The sequence below is a fragment of the Zootoca vivipara genome, chromosome 7 (genome assembly GCF_963506605.1).
Source record: "Zootoca vivipara chromosome 7, rZooViv1.1, whole genome shotgun sequence".
Lineage (NCBI taxonomy): Eukaryota > Metazoa > Chordata > Lepidosauria > Squamata > Lacertidae > Zootoca > Zootoca vivipara.
The window spans coordinates 45,444,351-45,471,653 of record NC_083282.1 but is presented as its reverse complement, the minus strand read 5'-3'; the positions used below and the strand labels follow the sequence as shown (position 1 = coordinate 45,471,653).

The 27,303-nt window shown below is 42.1% G+C and overlaps 1 protein-coding gene across 8 annotated transcripts in view; it reads left to right on the top strand.

The window, feature by feature from the left end:
- Positions 1 to 27,303, top strand: part of RNF220 (ring finger protein 220) — a 318,359-nt gene that overhangs the window by 245,054 nt on the left and 46,002 nt on the right. For all 8 annotated transcript variants that reach the window (XM_035121690.2, XM_035121686.2, XM_035121692.2 and 5 more), the window contains 3 exons: positions 43 to 175; positions 24,345 to 24,441; positions 25,718 to 25,804. In XM_035121690.2, coding sequence (XP_034977581.1) covers positions 43 to 175; positions 24,345 to 24,441; positions 25,718 to 25,804 — 317 coding nt within the window. The remainder of the gene's footprint in view (positions 1 to 42; positions 176 to 24,344; positions 24,442 to 25,717; positions 25,805 to 27,303) is intronic.

The window sequence follows — 27,303 nt, the reverse complement described above, 5'->3', positions numbered from 1 at the left end:
CACTGAAATGATGCTTGGTGCTTTATTCTTTTCACTTAATAGAGGGAAGGCTCATGCATGATGGAGGATGATGCAGTGGACATTGAAAATGAAAATGGTAATCGCTTTGAAGAATATGAATGGTGCGGGCAGAAGAGGATACGTGCCACTACTCTCCTGGAAGGGGGATTCAGAGGTAAGAGGGGCATTGTGGGGATTGCTGAGATGTGCTGCTGACTGAACAGTGCCCTATCATCCCCAGAACAAACAGATTGTTAATATTGGAGCTATTGCCCTCCAAACTGTAGCCCAGGCTAAAGGCTCTTTCCCTCAGCAGTTTTTGTTCATGCAAGTATACCCCAAAAAGTTATTCCCGTGACAGACATAATATCTTCAAAATGACAACATGTGGATGCTGATGACAGTTGAAGTAGCTCATCATGCATGTGTGACTCTAAAGGAACATGGATGTAAATTCATCCAGAGAGTTGGCTTTCATCATAGTAATGATCTGTGGTATTAACATTAACAGAAATTTATGTTATTTGTTTCCTGCCAGAAAATGTATTCACAAAAAGCAATCATACCTTACAAGATCAAGATAGTAAAGTTGCTTTTGTAAAGTTCCCTTTGTAATTCTTAACTGTTAGAGATTGCTTAAGGGAAGTGACTTTGCTTTGGTCAGGAGGAAAAATGTTTTTTCCCATTCATTGCATCACTTGTCATTGAATGTTTTTTAAACTCTGTAACAGGCCAGGTGCTTGCTTCTCAGTGTAGGTGGGAAGTTGCACTTCTGCCAGTACCAATGTTTATTTTCCTATGGCTATGAAAACAGCATAAAATAGTAGTAGTTATGAGTAAAACCCTGCTTAAATTAGCCTTTGAGGAGGGAATGTGGCCCAAAGTTGGGAGACAACAGGAGCAGCTACAGGCCAATCAGTTTCAGCAATATTGTGCATATTTTTAAAAAATGGAAGTGGAGAATGAAATTGTAAAAGGCCCCAGTCTGGAGTGACGAAAGCTGGTTTATCAGCCGCTGGTGATGTATGGAAGTTGACAGCTAAGTCACTTTAGCACCTGCATAAAATATTAAAGGGCCGGTTATGCATTTATCACTCCATCTTTTTTAAGGCTGATAAATGAGAATTCAGCAACCTGCCATACACCTCCAGCACTGCAGCCCTCAGGGCTCCCAGACAAACACATCTTATTTTTCCTCCTTCTATTCCTTCCCCTGTGACAGGAAAATCGGCTGCAAAAGAGAGAATGAGTTATGGCAAAATGTGACCTTTGTGAGTTTTATTGGTGAATGTAATTTTAGCTGTGCACCTGACTCCTTTCTTACATTCAGCCTTTTGCTCTGTGTCAGGATTGACTAAACTGTCTGGTGTGAACATTGTGATTCTGTAGAAACAGTGTCCCACCCTGCTTTGACCAGGGAATCTAGTACATTGCCTCATCGAAGTAAAAGTTGGCATCCTCTTGTATTTTCATAGATTGCCCTGGGTTCTAATTTAAAATATCCCAAGGAAAATCCCACTGGGAAAGGAAATCAGGCTTAAAAGATGCATGAGTTACTACCGTGTTTCTCCAAAAATAAGACACCGTCTTATATTTATTTTTCCTTAAAAACAAAACAAAACACGGTGGCTTATTTTCAGGGGATGTCTTATTTTTGGGGTATGGCTTATTTTCAGAGAAACACGGTAGTGCTTATAAATGATTCTCTTTCTTTCCTCTTTTCCTTCACACTTTAGTCTATGGATAAATCTGCACAAAAAATAGATAAATGTGACCTGAGAGGTAAGCAGCACCATGACAGATATTCAGGAGTTCAGCCATATGGGGAAAGTATATTCTCTTAGCTATCAATATATTCAGAATTTTGTCTACTAAATTGCAGTAGACAAATATTTTTTTGCTGTCTCGTGGTTTCCTTGCACCCAGGGCCGTCTCAAGCAGGTCGGGCGCTCTGGCGCTGAGGCACGGAGATCACTCAGGCGCCCGCGCAGCGCGGCTTCTGCGCAGCTTTGCCGCGAGCGCCCCCCCTGCCGGCCCGGCGCCCTGCCGGCCCGCGCCACCGGGACCTTACCTAGAGCCAGGCCTGCTTGCACCCACAGATTTTATTCATAATTCTCATTCAGCTGATTGACTGTTGCAGGAATGTGTTAAGCTTTTCAGACCCTGGCTAAGCCTATGGAATTGGTCTTCCTATGTGCCCCGAGGTCTGGGAGCCAGAAGCAGTTAAGTTCCTACATAACCAGGAATGTTGAGCAGTCTGCACTTTTGTGCACAGTCTTAGCATGGAAAACATAGGCAGCTAATGTAAATTACCCCTGTCTTGTTTTTGAAGTGGAAATATGGACACTCATCAACCATTTTCACTGCTGTTTTGTACCCTTTCCTGAAATATTTTGGATTAGTTTCTCAGCCATTTGATAGGGATCATCATTTTGCTTGTTGGCTTTGTCAATTAAGGAGCAATGGAAGCCATTTAGATATGTGTAAAGAAGCAAAATCTACTCTCCACATATTCCCTGGAGTGTTTTCTTGATCAATCTATTGGCTTGTTTTTATCACATGATGTTTCTAAGCTATTGTCTCATTGTGATAGGTTAAGTAGAGACAGGATTATTTGTATTGTTAGAAGATGATGCTAAAAATGATTGAATAAGGTATTCCATAGTGGATATATTTGAAAAGTGTAATTCCACACTTTATATAACTTTTGTAGCCTTTAAGGCCTAATTCACCGTTAACATGAGAGTTCACATATATTGACCATGTTTGTATGCAACACTTGGCCATAAAGTGCACATAGGTCCTGCTATCGGAAGGCTTGCCATCTAAAATTTCAGTCATCTGAACACAAAAAATTAAACCCAAACCTTGCTGCACAGCAGTTTGGGGTGGAAACCAGGGAGAGAGGGAGATCAGACAATTCACAGATTTGAAATGTTCCCACAGGAAATAATGGAAATCATCAGCTCATTATGTGGTTGCTTGCCCAATGAATGATTTCCTGGGGACCCATTGTGTTCAGATAGCAAGACCTCCATGTATTAGTATGTTCATAGATGTGTGTTTGTGCATGCAGTTCAAGCACTCCCTGCTGTGGTCCTCTTCTCAAAGCTGGGAAACAACTTGCAGAACTGCTGGCTTAGCGTCATGTCCAAACCAGCTCTTTTGGCTTGTTTCTCATAAACAAACCACCACCAGGAAGCCAAGGGTAGTTCTTTTTTTCTTGATTATAGTTTATTTGAGATAAAGCAACCCTGAGCACTGGTTCAGGTTTTGGTTCAGCTGCTGAATCAGATGCTTCTTGGTTTGTTTCCGTGCACCTGGAAGGGAGGAATGAAGTGGGAAGTGCTTGATTTGTGTGTATGAGCATGCAACTCATGCTCATAATAATTTGTTTAACTGTGGTTTATATGGCCATCATTGCATCCTAACATGACCATTGAGAGAGAGAGAAAGAGTGGGGATACAAGAGGCCTGATAGAGCTAGATGGGCTGTGAGAACAGAGCTTAGACCTAAGAAACAGGGCAGTTGGTAGTACAATCCATACACTTTACCAGTTTCTGCTTTCAATAAGGTAAGAAATATGATACAGCTGTTTGTAGTAATCGGTTAGCTTGATGTGTCCCCCCCCCCATGAATTTAGATTAGTGCAGGCCTAGACAAACTTGGCCCTGCAGATGTTTTCAGACTGTAATTCCCATCATCCCTGACCACTGGTCCTGTTAGCTAGGGATGATGGGAGTTATAGTCCCAAAACATCTGGAGGGCCGAGTTTGCCTATGCCTGGATTAGTGTTTCCCTATTTCATATAGGTGAGGCACACAAACACCCCAATTTAACTTAGTAGTAGATTTCATTCTTGCTTTCTGAAAGATTTGTCTACACCCAGATTCGCCTATGTTAGTCTGGGCATGCCTCCTGATTAGAATGATCAGTAATTATTGCAGCTACTTCTGAGGGCAGGTAATTCTGCTGACTATCAGGAAGGGGTGATTGATTCAGTAACACTTGAGGAAGAGCTGAAACAGAACTACACCCCACCCCACCCCGGTTAACTGGAAGGAGGCATTATTAGAACGGTGAATCATGCAGAGGTACAGCAACACCCTCTTTGTGGGTGATACTTTAGGGCAGCATTCCCCAACCCTGGTGGTCATCAGATATTTTTGGACTCCAACTTCCATTAGCCTAGTGGCTACCAACTATTTTTGACCACTAGGTGCATTTTATTTTTTTAGTGGGTTTGTAGGTTATTCACAGAACAGCATGTCACCACTACATAGAGGAAGTAAAAGTGGAATCCAACATAGTACTATGCCTCTCATTCAATCAGCACAAGACTTTCTCCTTGCACAAAAGAACCTTCTCCCCCTGAACACAACCTAAATTTATTCTATTGGTTCCCCCTACCCTCTGGAGCAGATTTAGGAAAGAGGAGAATGTCCTGTTGCACAAGTTGCATTGATGGGGCATGGTAGTTGAAAACCACCCTAAGTGCTCATTTTGTTTGACAATCTAAGTATTTACAGGTTGGACAATAATAAGTATACATGATACTTTTGTGACATTTTAAATACTTGACCTAAAGCCCACATTTCTCTATTATTACTATTTTACATAGAAGGGTAAAGTTAATTGAGTCCCTCAATAAAGGTTATTAATTCAGTGTTAAGAGAATATATAATTTAAGAGGTAATTTTAAACTGTTTTTAAGGGGCACACTGTGCCTGATATTTAGAAAACTATTATTTAAATAATAACATTTGATTTTAAAAAAGGGGGGGGGGGACATTGGTTGGTTCAACTAGTGCTTTACCAGCAGTTTTGATTTCTGGATGCTGAAACTTGGGAGTGTTAGGCATAGTACAGCGGTAAACTGTGCCCAGGTTGGAGAATTCAGACTTACCTTGCAACATCGTAAAGTTTTGTTGGAGACTCCCCAGTCAGTGGGGCCTGAATTTATATCTACTGAATTTTATGAAGAATTGTTCCTGTGAACTGTGTCTAATGCTCCAGCCTGCATCCTACTTGCTGAAATGCGGGAGGCATTGGGTTTCTTCTCACTTTTTTCCCCTTTAAAATTCCCTGCATTTGTAGCAATTCCTCAGTTGTTCTAAAGAACAGCTACTCATTTACTCTAGCTGTTTACATTGCAAGGTTATCCCTTTAAAGAATTGTAGAGAGAAGTTGGGGAGGGGGGGATGCCATTTTTTCTTTGAAAGCTTAGCAATTTTGTGTGCGCGTCTGTTATTTGTGAGTGGGAGGGAGGAAGAGCGGGTGAGAAAAAAGTGCTTTATCCGAAAAGAATCATATTGGCTTTGTGCTGATAGAGGCTGCTGTCATCTCTTAAACGGCTTAGCCCAGTCAAAAGGCTAGCGGACTTAAAACAGTGTCTTACACGAGGATCGATGGAGAAAACACGGCAGTGGTAACTGTGAGGAAAAAAGGGTGAATGCAAGAGAGATAACAGTAATGATTGCATGGAGAGGAGCTGGAGGCAGGCTTGCTCTTTGTAGGAACCTTGCTTCAAAGGAGTCTGAGCTGGCTGGTCCCCAGGATGTTGCTGCCTCTGTGTATCTAGGAAGAGAGCCCAAGTCCCCTCCCCCTTTGCTGGAGCAAATGAACTAAGTAGATTAAAGCATGATAGGTTATGTCTTCCCCCTATGTTGTATCACTTTTAGGAGATTTTTTTGGTCCATCAGCATATTGTGTCATTCCTTTAGCCAAAGGAGCTGAGTTGGTGTTGGGGGGGGGGTAAGATCTCAACTGCACAGTGAGGGAGCCATTGGGAAAGGGGGAGTTGGGCGGAGGGGGGGGAACGGTATGTCAGTTTATCGATCGCACCTCAGCCAGGAGAGCTGCAGGCACAGCTATGCGGGCACGAGCAGCAGCACTCCTAATGTGATTGAAAGGCAGTTAAAATGGCGGTGACCTTTTCAGGGGGAATTAGATTGCCTGCCAAGAGTGGTTAGAGGGAGTGATAACGCCAGCTTGAGGAAGCTGTCCAGGCAACTTCAAAGAGAGAGAGACAGAGACAGGAAAAGCAAGTGAGCGCAAGTCCCATTTAAACTCTGAGCTGTACTGTCTGATAGAGCCAAGATTGCTGTCCTCTCTAGATATGAAGGGTTTGAAGAATGTAGTCAAGTTGCCTCTCCTTGCCCTTCCTGCACTGCACCACCTTGTCAAGGAAAGCAACAACTGGCCAGCTGTCTATTCACCTGACACTCTTGGGGATTTCAGTTGCCTTGAAAATAATACACAGAGGCAAAGCCCTAATGACTGAAAGACAGTATGCAAGGCTTCCTAGAAGAGTGATTACTAGAAACCCTCCTATGAGGAACTGTGTGGTATGTTCTGAATTTGGAAGGTCTTTCACTTATAAGCAATTCAAAGGTGCTGGTGTTCCTACTAAATGAGAAACCCCATCTTCTTGGTGTTCCAGGTTTCTTTGTCAAAAGATTACTAACCAGCTGGGAGGCTCCTAAATTGAGCCTTCATAGCCAGAGGCAGGATCCTTTGGAGTACCAGATACTGGGGCCAACAATGTAGGGAGGTCATATCTTGCTGTTTAGCTTCATGGGGGCATCTGGCTGGCCTCTGTGGGAAGCAGGATACTGAAGAAACCCGTGACCTTATCTAGTAGACCTTTTCTTAATTTGGAGATTGAAGGACTGGCTCAGGAGCCTAACTTCTGTGCCAGAGCAAAGTATTTAATAGATGGTATTGTCACCTACACTTGTTATGACTATTTGAAGAGTCAGATGAATTGCTTGGCATTTCCTGCAGATGGCTGTCATCCCACTCTTGGCTTACAGCCTGTTTCTCCCTTTAACTTCAAATGCTTTTTGCTCCGAGCACTGATGTCACAGCAGACTTTTTGCAAAATAAACTGCAGAAGTGGCACCCCAACCAACAACAATAGTGACTGTTCTTTTATGTGTGTAGAATCCAGAAGCATGCAAAGTAGGTATCTAGGAGTGGCACATGTCTGTGCCTACAGTAGGGGGGGAAATACAATTATGCTATGTAATAGTTTTATAATATGAACATTCATGGAAATCCTGCACTTGACATATGGAAATGCATAGTCTCATCTTACTCAAGCTGTTTTGTTTTCTAATCATTTTGAAATAATCTCCCTCTAGCAAAATGTGGATGTCATACAGTTGTTCTGCTAGGAATCTTAAACTATACAAAGGGTGACATCCCGCCTAGTTTCTTTTGAAATTACTAGCTACATTTTCTTGTTTCCCCCCGCTCTGGAGCACAAATAGGAAGATGCTTTTCTTTGAGAGCGCCTGCAAAGCTAACAGGCGTGTGCCTGATTTCCATCATCCAGTTTGTTGAGTTAAAGTTGCATTTAAGGTCATATCAAAGAGAGCTGGCAGTGGCATTAGACAATGAGATTTCCCAGAGGACTGACCAGGAAATAAAAGGTATCTGTAGTGTGTACAGATCCTTGGATGAATGAATCTGTAACTAATATTTGTTATCCATGGATTTGAATGGACTTGGCAGAAGGAAGGAGAGCTGTCAGTGGAGCAGCTTTTGAATTTCATATCTGTGACATCCTTAATGTCTCTCTCCTTCTCCCAGTTTTGAAAATCTGTTTCAGAAATTGCTCCTTGGTAACATGTTCTCTTTTGCCTTATCCCACAAATTAAAAAAAAAAACCGGACTGTCTGCTTCCATAGTTTAATGCTGTTTTTTTTATTTAAAAAAATCATTTTAATTTGTTTTTTAATTTATCAGTTGAGAAACAAGTACACTATGTGTCTTGAACAGTTGAACAAGAACCAGTAAAGACAACTAAAGGAATGCTCGTTATTTCTGCTCTTGTTAGCCCTTACAGATCTTTTCTAGCCCTTCTGCTGCTGCACAAATGTGCGTACATAGTACTTTGTTTTCTTTCTTTGCTTGGATAAAGATGAAATGCCATAGAATGAAACTCCCTTATGATACAAACTGTAGTATGTATTTGTTCATATGTGCATGTCTCTCTCATTCATACACTAAGCAGCATGTTCACTATTACAAGGTGCCTATCACATAGCTATCTCTTGTTTCACTCAAAGGAAGACTGCTAACTAGTCTTGCTTGTCTTGAGCTGGCCTGCAACAGTTTTCCTTGTGTGATGTGGATTCCTGTTGTAAGCTTTTTGTGAATACTGCACTGACATGTAAAATACTGCACCAAGGAAATGTATCTCTCTGCAGAAGATAAATTAAATTGAAATACCTGAATGAATTTACTTCGTGCAATCATTACAGGATTTCTGAAGCAGAATTTAGAACCCTTTTCCCTCCGTTGAGCAGTAGTGACTTAAAAGTTGTAGATTTCCCAAGATTTAGCAGAGAGCTTTTTTTTTGGAACAAAACAAACTTTGGAAATAAATTCAAATTGTAGTTTCTTTCAGAATGGCACCATGAATAAGATAAGTAAAACTGACACAATCCAAAAGATGGAGATGTAATATGTTTGGTGCTTCCGTGCTATCGAAAGAGAAAGACAAAGAAAAGAGCCATTGTATTTCCTAAGAGCCTTGCCGTTCCCTAACTGAGGAATCCCATGCAATTGTTATGTAAGTCATATGCATTGTCTAAAGCTGAATCCTAACCCCACTTTTCTGGGAGTATGGCCCACTGAATTCAGTAGGATTTTCTTCAGAGTAGGCATGGTTACCGGTAGGATTGGGTAATAGTCTGAACCAGAACTCAGGAACCAGGTCCTTAACTTTTCAGTGCAGAGTTTTATTCTCATTTGGGATATTAATTATTAGTTCCTCATAGATGCCTAACAGTTAAGCAAACCCTGTATTGGCATGGTCTACCTTTCTGTTACCTAAGAGGAGGCAGGATGAGCATTAGTGGACTCCTCTAGTTTCCAGTCTACCAAGTGGGAAAATTTAAGTATTTGAAAAGTTAAGTATTTGAGGTGTTTAATGAAATATGATTTAAGGATTTGTGGTATGCTCATTCACACACACAGTGGAAGATATCTGGTTGCCTGATGAACCACCCAACCTTAGAATTAAATTCAGTTAATAAAAATAACAATCATAATGAAGTATCCTCTATAAGTTTTTTCCACAATAAATTGGTAAGTTGCTAAAGTTCTGGTGTACCTTGGGCCTTTTTTGGTAATAGCACAGTGGCAGAAAAAATTGCTGTAGCCTTCATGCTCTGTACCACTTTAGAAGTCATAATAGAAAGATATAATTGAAAGTTTTTCTACTTCAGCAACTTGCTGTCTTTCTGCGCAGAAAGTTTTTTTTTAACCTGAGAGATTTTAAAGATGCACTTGTTTGCTTTTGTCACCCCAGAAGGCTATTCCAGGGGTCAGCAACCTTTTTCAGCTGTAGGCCGGTCCACCATCCCTCAGATCATGTGGTGGGCCGGACTATATTTTTTGGGGGAGGGGAATAAACAAATTCCTATGCCCCACAACCCAGAGATGCATTTTAAATAAAAGCACACATTCTACTCATGTTAAAATACCAGGCAGGCCCCACAAATAACCCAGAGATGCATTTTAAATAAAAGGACACATTCTACTCATGTAAAAACACGCCGATTCCTGCACTGTCCGTGGGCCGCATTGAGAAGGCAATTGGGCCGCATCTGGCCCATGGGCCTTAGATTGCCTACCCCTGGGCTGTTCAGTGTGTATTTCCTGAATGCCTGCTCATTTCCATTCAAATTTCTGGAGTTTTGAAAGCGTAGATGACATATTTGAAGTCTCATTTCCTCATGAACATGGCAGAATAAAACACAGCGTTAAAACTTACATTTGAGTTCTTATTGTCTGACTATAACACAAGCATAGGGAATCTGAAATGAAAATGACAGAGATGTGCAGCATTAATGTGTTGTAATGTATCCCTGTCCCCTAAGAAGAATATTCCTGTTCAGAGGCAGACTAGGGCAAAAGCGTGTAATACTTTCTGAGTGTGGGAGCGCACACTTTTTTCTCTACTTGCCTAAAACCGTCCCCACTATGCTATTTAATCCTGAAGGGCTTGGGCCAAACTATGTACCATTTCTTGCTATCTGTCTTGGGGAGGAAGGTTTTTGGAGAAAGAGATGGTATACTTGGAAAAAAGTTATTGTGTAGTGCCTCAATTTTTCTTCCCTGATAATATAAGCTACTAAGCAGCGTTCCTTTTATTTTATTTTATTTCAATTGACACACTCAACTTCATTGGTCCTAAATGTTCACGGGCCCTTGTTGTGCTGACCCCCCCCCCCACACACACACCCCAGTTTTTCTTTTTCAATTAATTTAGAAACTACTATACTTCTGTATACCTAGGAAAATTCCCATGTAGAAACTACTACCTTATTTTTAGGTGAGTCCATTTTGCTTATAAACAGGGTTGCCCAAGTGGTATTTTTTGAGGTGGGGTGAGGAATAATAGCAATGTATTTATAATGGCCTCACGGGATGAATAAATGGGAATAAGTTCAAGTTACAGATTGACAGGCTTCAATTAAATATTCAGGAAGCTTAAACTAGAGTTCACTGCTCTCCTGTAACCTTAAAAAAGTAGGGTAAGTATTGCATGAAAACAATTCTGGTGCCTATTGCTTGACAACTTGTGGCAGCACTATTTCATTAGACAGTGCAGTTTAAATAAAGGAAATAACTGATGCTTTATCTGTTGCATGCAAGGTTATTGAAACTTGAAAGAGTTTAAGGAGAATCTTAGTATCTGTTCTCAGTTTATGCACATGCAGCAATTGAGTAAACCATTTCCTTCATAGCATAGCCCTCACGCACAGCAACAGGGGAGGAAGAGATTAATCGGCTGTCGGGGGACAAAATTTGATTGTTAGGTGCACTAAATTGGCAGGAGGTATCTACGGTAATGGGGTGACACTTGAAAGTACTCCATGCTGGAAACTGAGTAGGTTCCAAGTTGAGAACATACATTTTAATGTACATTTTCTTGGCTGTCGGACTAGCAGGCGTGAGCTCATCTACTCTTGGTTCTCACAGCATTCCTGAAACAATATTTTGTGTGTGTGTGCACCCCCATGCTTGGTATGAAGGTTCCAGTCTGTCGGGTTTTTTTTCTCCTCATCCCCTCTCCTCCCCCTGCAAAGCCATCTGCCTTGAATACAGCTTCTCCTGTGAGCTTTGGGGTTGCCCTTCAGCCTCAACTGTCAAGGTATTGATTGACGCAATTTTAATAGCATTTTAAAATACAGTTGTTAAGTTGGGGAAGTGGGGCTCTTCTCTTACTCCTCCTTCCTACACCTCCACCACCACCAAAGAGGGGAAGTGTGGTTTTTCAATGACTTTAAACTGCTTATTGTCTTTGCATGTCGTCTCTTGCACCAAGCGGTGAAACGCATTATCGAGTAGTGCCCAGAAAGTGGTTAACTGCGTTTGACACACGCCAACTCCCTGCCTCCACACTGGATAATTGCATTGTCAACTATTCAGTAAAGTGGCAGGTGACACTGCTGCCGGATTGATTGTCCTAGCATTGAGGCTCCTAAGACTGTCAGCTTCCCAATCGATAGCGTTTACACAAGACACCGTGACTGCATCTGTAACTAATTTCAGTTTGAAACTTGCAAGACACTGTGCTGCCCCTGTTTTCTGGCTACATGTGTTTAGTGACTTGCTTCCTCTCTTTGGACCACAGGGTTGATACCATCCTGCTTCACCCCCCTCCTTCCTTGGAAAGTGCATTCCTGTTTTTATTTTGGTGTAGCAGGTGAAGAAATCGATTATGTATGCTGTGCCCTCAAAAGCAGGCAGAATTACTGCAGATGGCTAACTAGCAGCTCCAGTTTTGTAATCAATAGCCTGATCAATTGATTAAATTAACACTGATTTTCTTCCGTCTTCCTGGCCTATATGAAAAATTAGTTTGCAGTGAGCATGCAGGTTTGGCTTATAAAATACAGGCCTTGTTATGCTATCCCACGACTCTTTTCTATCAAGTTTGAGTGCATTGTTATTTAAATCAGTGGACAGCAAGGCATGCTGCTTCCACTAGTGCCTTTAAATGGGGACATTGCTCTGGATTGCTTACCAAACTTGACTACTTCATGCTCTGCTGCTTTAGAAAAGTCGTCCCCTCAGCTTTTCCGCCTTCCTCTCTTATTGGCAGAATTGCAATGTGACTGTGATCCCTGTCAGTGGTGCTTATTGATCCAGTGATGTGAACCTGTTTAGTGATTCAAGATTACTTTAATTCCCCTCTTTCCTTTTTTGTTTTCCCTCGCTCCTTACATGAACAAAAATTCCCCTGAGCTACCTTCATGGAAATTACACCAATGATTGCTAAGCCTCTGCTTGCAAATTTCCCTTTGTATGGCAGCCTTCCACATACAAGCACACAAATGCCATAGCTGCCAAGTTCTCCCTTTTTTTAAGGGAAATTCCCTTATGCTGAATAGGCTTCCTCGCGAGAAAAGGGAAAACTTGGCAGCTATGAAATGCATGCACGCCTCCTGCTGAACATTAGGCTGGCACAGAACTGGAGGAATTGCCATAGCAGCTTGGGTATGGGATCCTCTTTCCAGCTGTATCCACTGTGTGATGGAGGCACAAAGGGGAACTTGTGTTGTGCTCTCAGCCAAGTTCTGAGGTGCTGTTTACAGGAGGAAAAATCATTTTGCAGGCAACCTACTTGCCCCCTGAGGCACAGGCTTGATGACTTTCACCTTGGCATGCAGCAGTACCACAAAATATTAATGGCCATAAAATTATACAGCCCCCTCTTAAAGTCTCCTCCTTGGTGTGTTAGTAAAGATGACTACAAGCAGTTGGGATGCAGACTTGCAGCCTAGGCTCTGTTTTCTTACAGCGTGAAAGATGACTTTAGAGTGGCAGCTCTACTACAATGATCCACATGCATGGCCTCAAACACTGAAGACCTGTGTGTGTATTTTATAAATCCCATGATCCTGATTAAGTTATTTCATAGCAGCCAATGAAAACCAGACTTTGTATTTTTCTGTGGTCAGGTTATTTTTCCATCAACCTGGAGTCATGAACATTACTAATCCAATTCATCTTTACCTGATCGTTTATAGTACAACAGGGTAATAGAACAATGCAATTTAATAACTAATTCCAACAAACATTAGCCATCAAAGGTTGACTACAGTGATCCTTTCCTTTTACCCTTTCCTTTTAAAAGAGTCGAGGCAGTTTGCTTTTCCCCAAGCCATTTTTAAAGGAAAGCTACATCCGTGCCACTATGCTCTCTTGATGCTAGTTTGGGGATGTTTCGGCAGCTGAGGAAACAAACACTGCCAAGAGCTGTTCCCAGGAAATGTGTGTGAGGCCTGGCAGCATTAAAACACTTTTATTGCTGCTTTTTGGGTTGGGGGAGAGTTATTCCTCATCCAGGAAGGAGCAAGCAACACTTTAGGCAAAGCAGGTGAATGAGCTCAGCCAGAGGTTGGTAGATGTTGTGGGACAAGTAATTAACAAAACCTGCTATTTTTTTAGTCTTTAACTAGAGACTGTATTTTTTACCAAATCTCTCTATACTACCCACAAGCGCTGTAAACACTCATCTGATTTCTGGCCATTACAGCCTTGGATAGGCCTGTGCACCAAGTGAGAGGCAGAGCATAATTCGGTTTTCAGAGATTTTTTATATTGAAGAATCAAGTGTTGTGCCCTTGTGCACCTTGAGCACATTAGAGACCAACACTAAAGACGTCCATCGTAGGTGCAGGACAGCAAAGATATGCATGCCATAAGCAGATTAGCTCTTCTGCTCTGCACTAGAGGATTGCTAGAGGTTCTTCTGGCAGGTCATTATTTCATTTGTTACTTATTTATATTTTAGATTTATATCCTGTCAGTTTTACTCAAAAAGAGCCCTCTTGGTGGCTTACAATTTAAAATCAATAACAATACACAGCAACGTATCCATAAATGACAACCAGTGACACACAGTTAAATTATAAGCAGTAGCAACTTTAGTAGAAAGTAATCATGTGTGAGCAAATTTGGAATAATAAATAGTGAGTGAAAACAAATAGTCGATTCTTAGCATTCCGGACGGTGGAACTCTAAAGCCATTGTGTGCTACTACTCACAATGCCTAAATAATAATCACTTGATTATCAGTTGGACAAGTGGGAGATTTACCCCTTAAATGCTGTAAAGAATAAAACAGATTCTGTGCTTTATTTGCTTCAGTTCTACTCTTCACTTATATAAAGATGATGTGCAGTCTCATTTCTGTACAGAATCTGTTTTAAGCACTAGAAAGTTGCATACGTAATGATAAATAACCAGCCCAACTAAGGATACAATTGTACCCCAAGACCTCTTTTTTTTGCTAAGGAAATAAGCAAAGCAAAGTGAATTACAGTGCAACTGCTACTTATAGCCAAGCAAAGCACGGTTCACGTATGGCCTTGTTATGATGCACCGTTGCCTATACTCAGTGCTGGTGCCAGATATTTTGCACTCTAAGCAAGGCTAACCTTGTACGCACGCATACCCCCCAAAATTGCTAACTTCAGTTTACAAAAAAATGATGTATTGTAGAAATGATAAAATTCTTCAAAATATAAAATTAAATATTACTAGAAATTCATAAGCTATAACAAAAAACAATCTGTGTAAAACTGTGCCCCTAAAAGGTTTGTGCCCTAGGTGGCTGCCTAGTTGACCTAATGATAGCACTGGCCCTGCCTTTACTGAATCCATGGTTCTGAAGCCCACCTATGAGCAAAATTGGATCATATTTTGTTTCTCTGGATTGAGTTGTGAAAGACACTATATTTTTCAAGTTTGAATCATGTGAAATAATATGTTGACTATCTTTGTGGTAAAAGCAGACTTAAAATACAGGTGGCAATTTTGTGCACATCCAATTGATTCATGACTGCTGATGCCTGGGTACTTTTGGACTCCACCGACAATTGTGGGGCCCAGGAACGGAATTCCCACGCAAAATGGTCGCCACCTGTATTTATCTTTTTAGAGAAGATTGGCATCCTTGTATATAAAGATTTTAAACTATTTAAGGCATGGAATAAGCTGTCCATGTTTGTGTGAGAGAGAGGAAGGGGGGATTTTCTGCGTAATTTCATTCCTTTATTTACATTTATACCCTGCACCATCAATTTAAATTCATGTTTTCTAATGCAAAAAAGCTAAAGCAACAAATAAGCTGTAAATACCAATATTTTTAGGAAAACAGAAATATATTTGCTAGTTACCTTAATGATAGTAGTAAGAATGCTTGGTGTGGGAAGGGTATTCCAAAGGAAAGGCACCATCATTGCAAAACCTGGCTCTGTTACCATCTGCTGCAGTTCCATTTGGTGGGGGCTCCAAGAGAAGAGACAACAGATGACAATCTCAGTGGATGAGCAGATTGATCCAAGATAAAGTAGTGAAACAGGTATCTGGATGCTTGGCTTTAAAGGTTAAGAACAACCCTTTGAATTGAGCTTGGAAACTTACCAGGAATCAGCAAAGCTCTTTCAGTACAGACAAGATATGATCTCTACAGCTGGTCCCTGTTAGCTGTTCAGCCACAGTATTCTAAATTAGTTTCAGTAATCCTACCCAGAATTTACCAGGACATGGCTAACTATGACTAGACTATTCTTTTCCTGGGCAGGGGCAGGGGTGGGGTGTGAGTGGGCAGCTATCAGCTTGAGCTGATAGGTCTTTTGTGCTGCTGAGGTTACTTGAGCCTCAAATGATGAATCTGAAAACACTCATAGCCTGAGTACCCGATCCTCTAGAGAGAGTGAAATCCCTTCCAGAGCTTGTGGAATACCACCTCTCTGCACCTCCATCTTGTCTGGATTGAATTTCAATTTATTGACCCAAATCCAGTCCATTACTTCTCCCAAATACCAAATCAGTACTTTTCTGATTCAGCTGGGGGGAAAGTACTGTGTTTCCCCCTTATTAAGCCGTAGTCATAAAGTAAGCCATGGCAGGATTTTAAAGATTTTTAAAACATAAGACATACCCCAAAAATAAGACATAGGTCTACCTGCAGGGTCGGTGCCCAGCAGCGAAGGTGGGAACGGGGCCAAGGACGCCTCTGGCCAAAAGTTTAGGGGGGGTGTTGAGAAGTTCCATTTGGCGGGGGGGGGGAGTTGGAGGGAGGGAGGCACTGCTGACTGGGCTTGTTGCCTCTGTTTTCTTTTCACGTTGTTTGTTCCTGTAAAATGGCAACCCCTGGGCCAAAGCAATTGATCCTCGCCTATGTTGCTTTCCAGGGTGGTGGGAGGGGGGAAAGAAAGAGGGAAAAGATGTCGGCGGGGAGAGAAAACGCGTGAGTCCTCTCCCTTTCTTTCCTGCTTAGCCAGCTTGTGGGCAGGCCGAAGCAATCGAGCCGAGACGTCGGCTCAATTGCTTCGGCCTGCCCACAAGCTGGCTAAGCAGGAAAGAAAGGGAGAGGACTCACGCGTTTTCTCTCCCCACTGACACCTTTCCCCTCTTTCTTTCCCACCACCCTGGGAAGCTTCCAGGCTGCTTCCTTGATCCGGCGGCCTGCCAGGTCAGCGCTGTTCAGAGCTGCACGGAGCACCGGATCGAGGATCCGGTCTGCAGAGTCAGCGCCCAGCAGCGCCGTGCTGGATTGAGGAGGCGATGCTCCGTGCGACGTTGCTGGGCGCTAACTCTGCAGACCGGATCCTCGATCCGGTGCTCCGCGCGGCGCAGCAACAGCCAAGCGCAGCGCGCCGAGCCGAGCCAGCCAGCACCCTCACCCTCGCCACTGCTGCGGGCACAGGCACGGGCATGTCCCCCACCGGCGCCAGCCTCAGCAGCAACGCCAGCAGCGATGCCTGCATGGTGCAGCTCAGCCCCACGGCAGCCCCTGCGCTCCCGCTCCAGCCACCTGCGCGAGCCATGCTCTACGGCCTCGGCCCCCCGCTCAGCACCGCCAGCAGGTCCATCGCAGCGTCGGGGGAGGAGGGGAGGAGGGACTTTTCTGCCTATGCCATCCGTTCTCGGCTTGGTTTGCTTAGGGTCGCCTTTGTCATATGCCACCATTGTCGATGATGTCCTCCGGTTTCACAGAATTGTGGAATTGGAAGGGACCACGAAGGCCCTGCAATGGAAGACTATTGTGCCTCCAACTCCCCCCTGCCAAATGGAACTTCCCGACACGCCCCCTTTAAACTTTTGGTCAGAGGCGTCCTCCTTGCTGTGCGCCCTGAGCCAGCGGGACCCAGCAGTAGCAATGCTGTCCGCGGTAAGGAGGGGTACTTACAGTAATAATATTTTTTTAAAAAAGACACCCCCCGAAAATAAGCCATAGGCGTATTTTCTTGAGTAAAATTAATATAAGACGGTGTCTTAAAATGTGGGAAACACGGGTAGAGCTATTATTGTATAACAGTAATATGGAATGTTTCATTAGTCCTTATTGTCACTTCCAGCTTCCGGAAGTGCACTTCTGTTGCAGCCCCAATTTTATTCGCAGCACAAATATAATGGTGTTAGTGAGGGCTTTGCAGCAGGAGGAAAATACTTACATCTTTTAAAAAACATGTAGGTTTTAGTTCTGGAGTGATGGAATACAAATTCTTTCATGAAAAATATTTTTTTTGAAATGGAAGGCAGGGAAGCTGTAGTTACACACTTTACCAATGAACATTCATGTGAGCACTTACTCTGTATGGCATCTAAAATATATATTTGTTTTTAAAGGGCATGGGATTTTATCTTACTAGCATAGTCATGGGTGCTGTTAAACATACAGATGTCTAGCAAAACAGTGCTTCTAGGTTCCACTTCGAGTGGGAAGGCATTATATTTTTAGGAAGTAAAAGGCCATGTATCTTCCCATCCCAAACATTCTAGTTTGATCATGACTGAAAAGACCCATACATTGCATGCAAAAAGAGGATGGGGGAAGCAAAAATATGTCACAAGAGTGGAAGAGGGAAAATATGTTGTGTTTGTAACCCAAGAGAATAATGCTGAAGTCACCTTCATTAATAAGATACGTAATTAATTCATTTTAATCTAGGTATGCTTGTCATACCTATTGATGCCCTTCTGTTTTGCTTGTAAATGAATTTCATCACACCCTCTAATCTAGAATTATACCAGGTAGTAGGTCAGTGTTCTCTATTATTTCCCCCCCAAACTGTTCATAATTTCAGTAACACCTATGTCATGCTATATATCTTATCCACTCATACAGAAGTACCGTGGAAACAGATTATATAAAAATGGTTCTTTAGAAAGGCATAAATAATCATTTTTAAACTCAGAAATTGGAGAGGGGGGAGCTGTCTAATGTGTGCAGTTTAGATCTGGCCTGCTACGCATGTGAAATGGGCCTCTTTACTCATAGCAAAGGTCCTGTGCTCATATCTCTGTGGGGCTGTTTCTTGCTCAGAACTCCTAGAATGTTCAGCATTAACTCAGTTTTGGTGCTGGGTCCAGCTGCTCCAAAGCCAGACAGAGCAGAGCTGTGTACACAGTTCTCGAGGGCTACTGTGCTCTCAAGGTAAGTGATCTTGATAGGTACATTCTGACTGATGAGAGAGTTTGTCTCCCGAACTGTCACAGGGTTTATAGAGGTGCCACTCAACACTGGTGCTGGAATTGCTTGTCAGAGCAGCCGCCTACAAGAGCAATGGGGATCGGAGACAGAACAGTAACTTTGTTTTTTCTTAGCTTAATGGCTCCTGAGTCTGACCTGCATGCTCACTCTTGTTTGTCTGGACCTTTAGAAAGGCATCTTGGATTAAGACTGTCAGAAAATGGTGTTGCTTTAGCTTCAGTTGGGTTAGTTATATCACCAAAAGTAAATGGTATTCAGCCAAAAGCTAGCAGATTGGAAGGATGAGTTGGCAAAATTATTTTCTCTAAGGAATGCCAAATAGGGGATTAAGAAGTCTCACAACACAATTTTAATATTTTTAGACTTCGGTGATTGATTTAACTGTAATACACTTGCCTCATCCGAAAGTAAAAATATACTTTATCCCTTTAAAACTTCTTCTTCTTCTTCTTCTTCTTCTTCTTCTTCTTCTTCTTCTTCTTCTTCTTCTTCTTCTTCTTCTTCGAGTCTATTTAAGCTGCTGCATAAATACTAGTTAATAGCACAATAGCATGCTTTCTGTTCTTTTAACCACCCCAGATGAGAATACATCAAAATGGCCCTAAAAACACAGCATTTTATTTACCAGATTAGTCATATTTGGAAGATGTGGTGATGCCCAATGGCTTTAACAGAGTTTTAGCAAATTCTTGGAGGATAGCCCTGTCAGCTGCTACTGGACATGATTACTGAATGGAACCTCCATCTTCAAAGGTGGTGCTCCTGGGTACCCATTGCTGGGACTAGCAGCACAGGAGGTTGCATGACTTGAAAGTACTAAATGGTAAGAAAGGGGGAAACCTAATCTGGAACAAAGTTAATCTACTGCCCTCTGGGGGCTGGGTTTGGCTAAGATTGTGCCTTGGAATCTGATTTGTATCCCATTTAACAGCCCTGGAATATGTGAAATGTAAGAGAGCACATCTAAGCACTAGTCTGCCCAATCTAAAGTTTAAGAATTTCTAGAACAGCAGGCATAGGTTCCAAGTAGGCTTCAGACCCAGCACATATCTTTTTGAAAACAAATCAATGCTCTTTCCCAAGCAGAGCCCAACCATCCACTCTGAACCAATGCAAAAAATAAAAATGCACCTCCTCTCTCCCACACCTGAAGTCCTGACTTGAAAATTCATTACTTTCTGGCTGCTACAAGGGAAATGTTGCCAGTGGTGTTCAGGATAAGATTGCTTATGGCTGAACAGGGAACCGAGGAAGCAGTGAGCTAGCCTAGATGAGTGAGGCCTGAGGACTTCATTGATGCATGCATGCACAATCCCACATCCTGCAGCTTTCTCCTCTACATAAATGATTACTTTCTAAGTGAGGAGGTGGTAGGACTGTAATAAGCTTTGAAGTGTCTGAGAGCAAAGGTTTTCTCTTTTATTTTACAGTTAGAATTTGAAGCAACGAGTAGGACTGCCCTTTTGTTGATAATATTAAGAATTGACAGGGAGGAAGCAGGAGAGGCTTATGCAGTATGAGTCCATTACCAGAAAGGCCCTGATGCCTACCAATTAATAGATCTTAATGGCCGATTGACAAGCAGGACCCAGGCAGATTCATATGGGTACAGACTTTTCCTCAAATAGCCTTCAGATTAAGAAAGGGATATGCATTCATAAACATGGTGGGCAATTTGGTTTGAACCCTAAAAGCTAGTATGATTGTGTCAGGTGAGAGGTCTGGTCTCCCTGAAATGCATTGCCTCAAGCAAGCAACCACCTGGGTATATTAGAACCATTAGCCTTATGGACAGGGAAGTCATGGAATTGCCTTCAAGCATTTTTGTTGGAATTCTTCTCTGTCTTGGACTTCCTGTCCTTTTCCCCACTCAGGGTGGACTTGTGCTTGTGCCAAAGACTAGTAGTGTGTGGTGTTTTTTTTAGATCTTTATACTTCATATGCACGTGTGCATGCACATATGTGCGCACATAGCAGCTATGATCCTATTGGGTTGTCTTGCTTTTATAAACCCCATTTAATTCATTTATAAAGGTTCTTGTCCAGAAATCTGGTTTCAATGAGCCTGGGATGAATAATTAATGTAAATCAGTTTAGACCTCCAATATTTAAACAGCTGCTGGTGTGTTTTCACTGGCTCTGTACAGTGAAAAAATGTGAGTGAGTTGGGACACAAAAGTGTAACAAAAGCCCTGACCCTATTGGAACCATCCCTATATCCATCCTTATGTTGGGCACAGGGTCCCTTTTTATAGGTAGTGTCAGCCATGTAGAAGTCACTCTTTAGATTCTGGAGATACTATAATGTTACCCAGTGGCAACTCAAGAATTAAAAAATAAATAAATCTCCCTCAGTTACTGCAGCGTAGAGCAGAGACCCATGACATTCTAAAGGTGGCAGATAGATTGCTTATGCATCAAGTCTTCCTGTATATGCATGAACTTGTTTTGTTCCACACAATGAGAACTCCAGACCACTTCTGCCACCCATAACACTTTAGTTGTGCTCTGCTGATGAAGCATAAGAAGCTTTACAGACTTACTTTTCCTTCTCTGGCAAAGTCAGTTGACTGGAGGACAGGAAGGTAGGATGCTAACAGTGTTGACTACAGTAAGTAAATTTCATGTGCATTGCACAGCATTCCAAAGTATGAAAGAAAAAAGATATGAACTAGAACTTTTATGCATAATGAGTAATGCAACATTTTCTTAATTTACATTTTCTGGTTGCAGAATTTATTAATGTATTTAATGAAATGTATATACCACTTGCTAGGCTTCTTGTAAAGTGCTTAGAAGTTTTGCTGCAATCAAGTGGTATGTATGCTTTGTTAAATAAAGTAGTGACATCATTCCCCTAGTGTTCTGCAGTATCACCAAATCTTGCAAATGATTCTGTAAGTCAGTATGAGATTTTTCTTTCCTTCCTTTTCTTTTCTCTTCTCTCCCCACCCCCACCCTGTGGCTATGGACATTTCTGGCCAGCCACCCATTTCAATTTTTAAGTCTCTTAAATACTATGGGCTATAGTCAACTAACTTGTTGGGCAGGTTGGCATAGCTTGGGGAAAACAGCCTGGCAGACCAAGGTTGGACCAGGATTTGCCAATATTTACTGGGTTCTAACAAGAATTTCAGGGGGGAAATTCAGCAGAGAGAAATCTGATCAAAATTCTACTTATGACTCTTCCTCCTTTCAGGAACCCATGTTAGCCTTTGCCCACTTACTGTCTCATTAGGACTTAATTTCAGGCCTGGTTGAAATGAAACTATGATCATACTTTAGGTTCCCTCAAGGTACAGCCCTAGCATTCCATTTAACAATTTGGACTCTGGTGGCATCAGAGGCTTCTACTTTGCAGTCTTTGAACTGAGCTTCCTGAGCACATATAGCAAAATGCAACTGTAAAAGGAGATTCTGGTCTCTGACTTTGTATGGTTAACTTTTGTTGCTTGTACTGTGTTCTGATAGCTTAATTTGACATATAGGACAAGAAATTGAATTTCCTAAAAGCTGCTTCTTTCTCCCCATTTTTGTATCAATTCTGTTACTGAAGTGAAGCCGAGATGAAATTCATTTCTATTCAAGATTTCCTCCAGCCTCAAATCTTGTTCTACATCTTTAATATAGATGGCATTCAGATCACAGCCCAGGTCAGGCCATAACTTCTGCTTTGTATTTGAGAGATGGTGGGAAAGAAAGAAGCTTGTGTGTTTAGAGGCTGGGCTTTTCAGAAATTACAAGCTAAATTATACCTGATACTGGCATACTGCAGGCCAGTATCTGTGTGACATTATTGCCTCTACCAGTGTGAAATGGCACTCTTGCTCTTTGGGCAACCACAGTCTTTAGCAACTCTGTCCTGTTTTAAATCTAAATAAACTGAAAAGGTTGTACTTGCTAGACAAACCATTGCTGAGGAGGCTTCAAAATCCAGGGCAATTTGTGGTACTTCCAGATGTGAGCGTTAACAACATAAATAAGTTACAAAAATCCTTTCTATGTGGGTTTTAGCAGATATGTTTCCACAAATTCCATTTTTTCAGTCAAGAATACTCATTGCTATTCCATTTTCTACACCAGTGGGTAGAACTTGATGGAAAATATCCAGGCTGTTTTTCTGTCCCTTATGTCAGTCACCCCCCCCCCCTTCTCCTCCATTACTGTTCTGAGCATTTTTGCAGGTCTTTCAGTTCCTGTGCATGCACATCTTTAAAACAAAAACAAAAAACCAGGAAGTCTGCAGGAGCAAACATTAGCCACCTTAGTTATCATGTTTCACAGTGGGCAAAATGGAGGTGTGCAAAGGCTAGCCAGGATTTCTCTATAAACTGTACGTATTGCCAAATTGTGTGTTGTCTTGAAAACATGGCATTAAAGTACCGTTTCAAAATGGCAGAAAATATCTGAGCTAACTTCTTTTGAAAGTAGTATTCTAGAGCAAAAGTGAGAGAGGTTGCTGATTTTTTCTTTCCAAACATGCCCCCTTTCTGGTTGCTCTGGAAGCTCAGGGGGCCATCTGAAACAACATGAGAGATGGCATTGGGTACTGAAAGGTGAAGGGGAAATCTGCAAAATATGCTACCCTCCTCTTCCATTTTCAGAGGTTGGAATAAAAACTTACTCGTAGAAAAATAAGTTCCACACTACAGCCCAAAGTGGGTAAACTTAACAATTTTGCTTTTAAATCCTTCATTTGAGCTGTATAACACTGAATTATCTGAGTGCAAAATCTGGGATTCTAGCACAGAATTTTAGACTGCTCATAAGAGAGTTGTACAGGCAAGTACAATACTTAGACCTTAGGGGCTGGCACAACTGATAAAAGGAATGAAAGGTTGATGGAGGGATTTTGCATTTGTGCATAAAGTCTAGATGCCAGATTTTAGACTAGGATTGGGTACCTCTGGTAATTTGAGGCAGGGAGATTCCTTATAACATCACTCAATTTTTGCTCCTGTCCATTCAATGCTAAATATACTCCTTTCTTTGAAACACCTCCAGTAAACAGCACCTTTTTCCCCTTGGCTCTCTGCTCATAAAAATCTTTGTGATGTGATCTAACCCAGTGCATGGGCACAGGGTCGGGGTGGGGGGTGGGGATGGCGGCAAGCAATTCAGTTTTATGAAATTGTAAAGACAATGAAGGAAGTGATGATAGTGTTTGGAACCAGTTTCCTTCCTGCACACAAAAGTATTCTGCTTTACATATCAGTTTATGTGTGGTCCATCAAGCCTGCATTGAACCCTTATTTCTCACTTCCCCATTTTTGCATTTGGAGTCTATAGAATTCTTCTGTGGTATACAAGCCTGGAGTGTGTTTTTCATCTCCCATATTAATTGGATGTTTCTACGCATTTACCACCTGCTGCTTGCAACAAACCTAATAAATCACAGACTTGCTAGTTTTTGGCTTGAGTACACTTTTTCTGTTGCTGAGCAGTGCTGGTTCCCAGTCCAGTTTATCTCTGACAGACTGTGTCATGACTCACAATTCTCATTGCTTCCCCAGCACGCTCTGTCTCTCTATATATAGAGAGAAAGAGATTTATAAATCAAGATATATTGTGACCTCTCTTCATACTTACGAAATTATACAATGTTACCATTGTATTACATACAGTTGAGACAGGGAGATCAAACCATAGCTAAAATGAGCCTGGAGGAAAGTGACTGCTGGATACCTATGCAGCTAAAAGACTGCTTTCTCTCTCCCATGCCATCTTTCCCCTCCCCTAGACGACTTGCCCAGGCCACATTTTGTTCCTCTGTCCCCTGTGGTGACACATTGCACATCTTTTCTTTTCCTTCAGGGTCCGGGTTTGTCATGTGCAGCGGCAAGGAGAATCCAGACAGTGATGCTGACCTTGATGTGGATGGAGATGACACACTGGAATATGGAAAGCCACAGTATCATTTTCTAGAGGTGCTGAACTCCCACCAAGAGACTGTGGCTGCACTGTGCCACTAAAACTCTTGCTGCTCTCGCTGCTCTCGCGTAATTCCACAAGTTGCCTGTTCACTAAAATTGCTCCATTAGCAACTTTATTTACCAGTCATGGGCTATGTAGTAATTTCACCAGTTACAGCAGCCTGTTCCTTGCTGAGGAGAGATGATTTCCTCTTGTGCTGTTTTCAGATGAACATGTTCTTATTATCAAACAGCTGTTACTGTGTTTACACGTTCCTTGTGGTGAAAGGAACCTTGTGGTCTTTGAAATGCATTCTTTAGTACTTCAGAATTTCTGGTTCTAGTTACAGGTAGGTAGCCGTGTTGGCCTGCCGTAGTCAAAACAAAATTAAAAAAAATCTATCCAGTAGCACCTTAGAGACCAACTAAGTTTGTCATTGGTATGAGCTTTTGTGTGCATGCACACTTCTTCAGATACACTGAAACAGAAGTCACCAGACCTTTATATATAGTGAGAGGGTGGGGAGGGGTATTACTCAGAAGGGTGGTGGGGTGATTGGCTGATAGGTGTGATAAACCTGTTGACGACTGTTAATGACTGCAGTTGGTCTCACAGGAAAAAGCAAGGGGTGAGATGGCTAAAGATACCTTTATCATGTATAATGAGATAAGAATCCAATGTCTTGATTCAGAAATACCAAACTTAAAACCATGGAGAGACCTGGTCTGAATCGAGACATTGGATTCTTATCTCATTATACATGATAAAGGTATCTTTAGCCATCTCACCCCTTGCTTTTTCCTGTAAGACCAATTGCAGCCGTTAACAGTCATCAACAGGTTTACCACACCTATCAGCCAATCACCCATTCCCACCACCCTTCTGATTAAAACCCGTCCCCACCCTCTCACTATATATAAGGGTCTGGTGACTTCTGTTTCAGTGTATCTGAAGAAGAATTAATGGTGCCATTCTAATTAGTGCACTATATTGAACTTGTATGTTGTGTGTGTGTGTGTGTGTGTGTGTGTGTGTAGAAACTAGCCTAGTGTAGAAAGGTACCATTCACATTCATTGATCTGCCCATTTTGCATCTGCCCCTGCTCACGATGCTTTGTGGGCCCCAGAAAAAGTTACCCAGAAGGAAATGTGGCATTTTGACTACAACAGTTCCTACCCATCCCTCAAAGGAATTCTTGGCTGCTCTGCCTTCATGGCTTGGGAATAAGCTACTTATTCATCAGGCTGTGCTCTCCTTAACCCTCCATGCTTAGATACACAGAGGCAGATATCATTCCGTGCACTGGGGAAGAACCAGGTGAAGCCAAGGAGAGAGAGGCGCTTCGAGGTGCAGTCTTAAAGTAAGTGTGGACTTTTTAAAGTACTGTCTGGGAGTGGAGAAGGACATGCTTCATTGTGCTGAGTGGGCGGTGAGGACGTTTCTCAAAGCAGATCCCTATTCATATCAGTGTGAGATGAAAGGCAGGAAGAACTTTGGAAGCAGCTACTTGTAAAGAAAATGGTTACCCATCTATAAGACAGCAGTAAAGTCCCACCCTACTCCCTGGCCACATTTATGCCAAAGGTAGTAGTTCTTGTTCTTTGAGAAATTAAAGCCTGACTCTGGACATAGCACCTCGTACATAGGGCATTGTGCACTGGAAAAAACTCTCAGCTCGCCCATTAGAAATATGAAAATCAAAAGTTTTTCAATGTGTGAATGAGGAAAGGAGAAGGGCTGGAAACCCTGTTAAGCATGCTTGTGCCCCATTTGTAAGAGAAGTGCATACAGAAGTGCATACAGTAAGAGAAGTGCATACAGTTCATAGAATCATAGAATTGTAGAATTTGAAGGAACTACAAGGACCATCCAAACCCCTGCAATGCAGGAATGTCAAACCCATATGGTCATTGGTCTGTCTAGCTCAGTATTATTCACATCAGCCTTTGCAAACATGATGCCTTCCAGATGTTTTCTATAACTTCCATCAGCTGCAGTCAATGCAACCATGCTGACTGAGGCTGAGCTGTAGTTCAAAACAACTGAAGGGTACCAGGTTGGTGAAGGTCAGTCTACATTAAATATTTGAGGCTCTCTGTGGTTTCATATAGGGGTCTTACCTGCAAATGCCAGGGACCTTTTACATGAAAATAATGTGTTCTGTCACTGAACTCTGACCCTTCCCCTTCAGTGAATTAATTTTGATTTAAAAAAACAACAACAAACTACTAGCACTCTTTAGCACTTCTTCATTTTCATGACCAGTTCTCATTAAACGATAAGGAAGCCTTTTCCCACTGGTTAAGATGTTACTCAAGAGTAGTTTTTTCAAGAGCCTCAGGCGATTACAAATTACAGTGACTGAACCACTGGCAAAAAGCAGCTAAATCCCCCAGATCATTCTGGATTCTGGTAGGATCCATAAGCGTCTAGGAGTTGACCACCTTAATGGATCTCAAGGTCCTTGCAGTGCTGATTATGTATTCTGGGCTGCTGTCTGCTAGAGTTCTGCACAGGCCTTGTGTGGAAGATTCTGGAAAGCATTTCAGGCAAATAACTGAATGGGTGTTAACAGAGAGCTAAGAAATGGATTGGTTTTTCAAGCCCTCTGCCCTGTGTGGAAACAGCACTTACATTGCTCCAGTCTCTTAGGCTGAGTGAGCCTTGGAGGTCAAGGTTGAAGAGATTGATAGAGCAGTGAAATGAAGTTTTCCTACTGCTTAGCTTGTTACAAGCAGTGGCCTGAAATCAGATTTCACTCCATAGAAACACATATCTGCCTCATACTATTGCTGCCTCCAGTAATTTGAATTGACAGTGACTAATATTTGATGTTGAAAGGAAGGCATAAATGCTAGG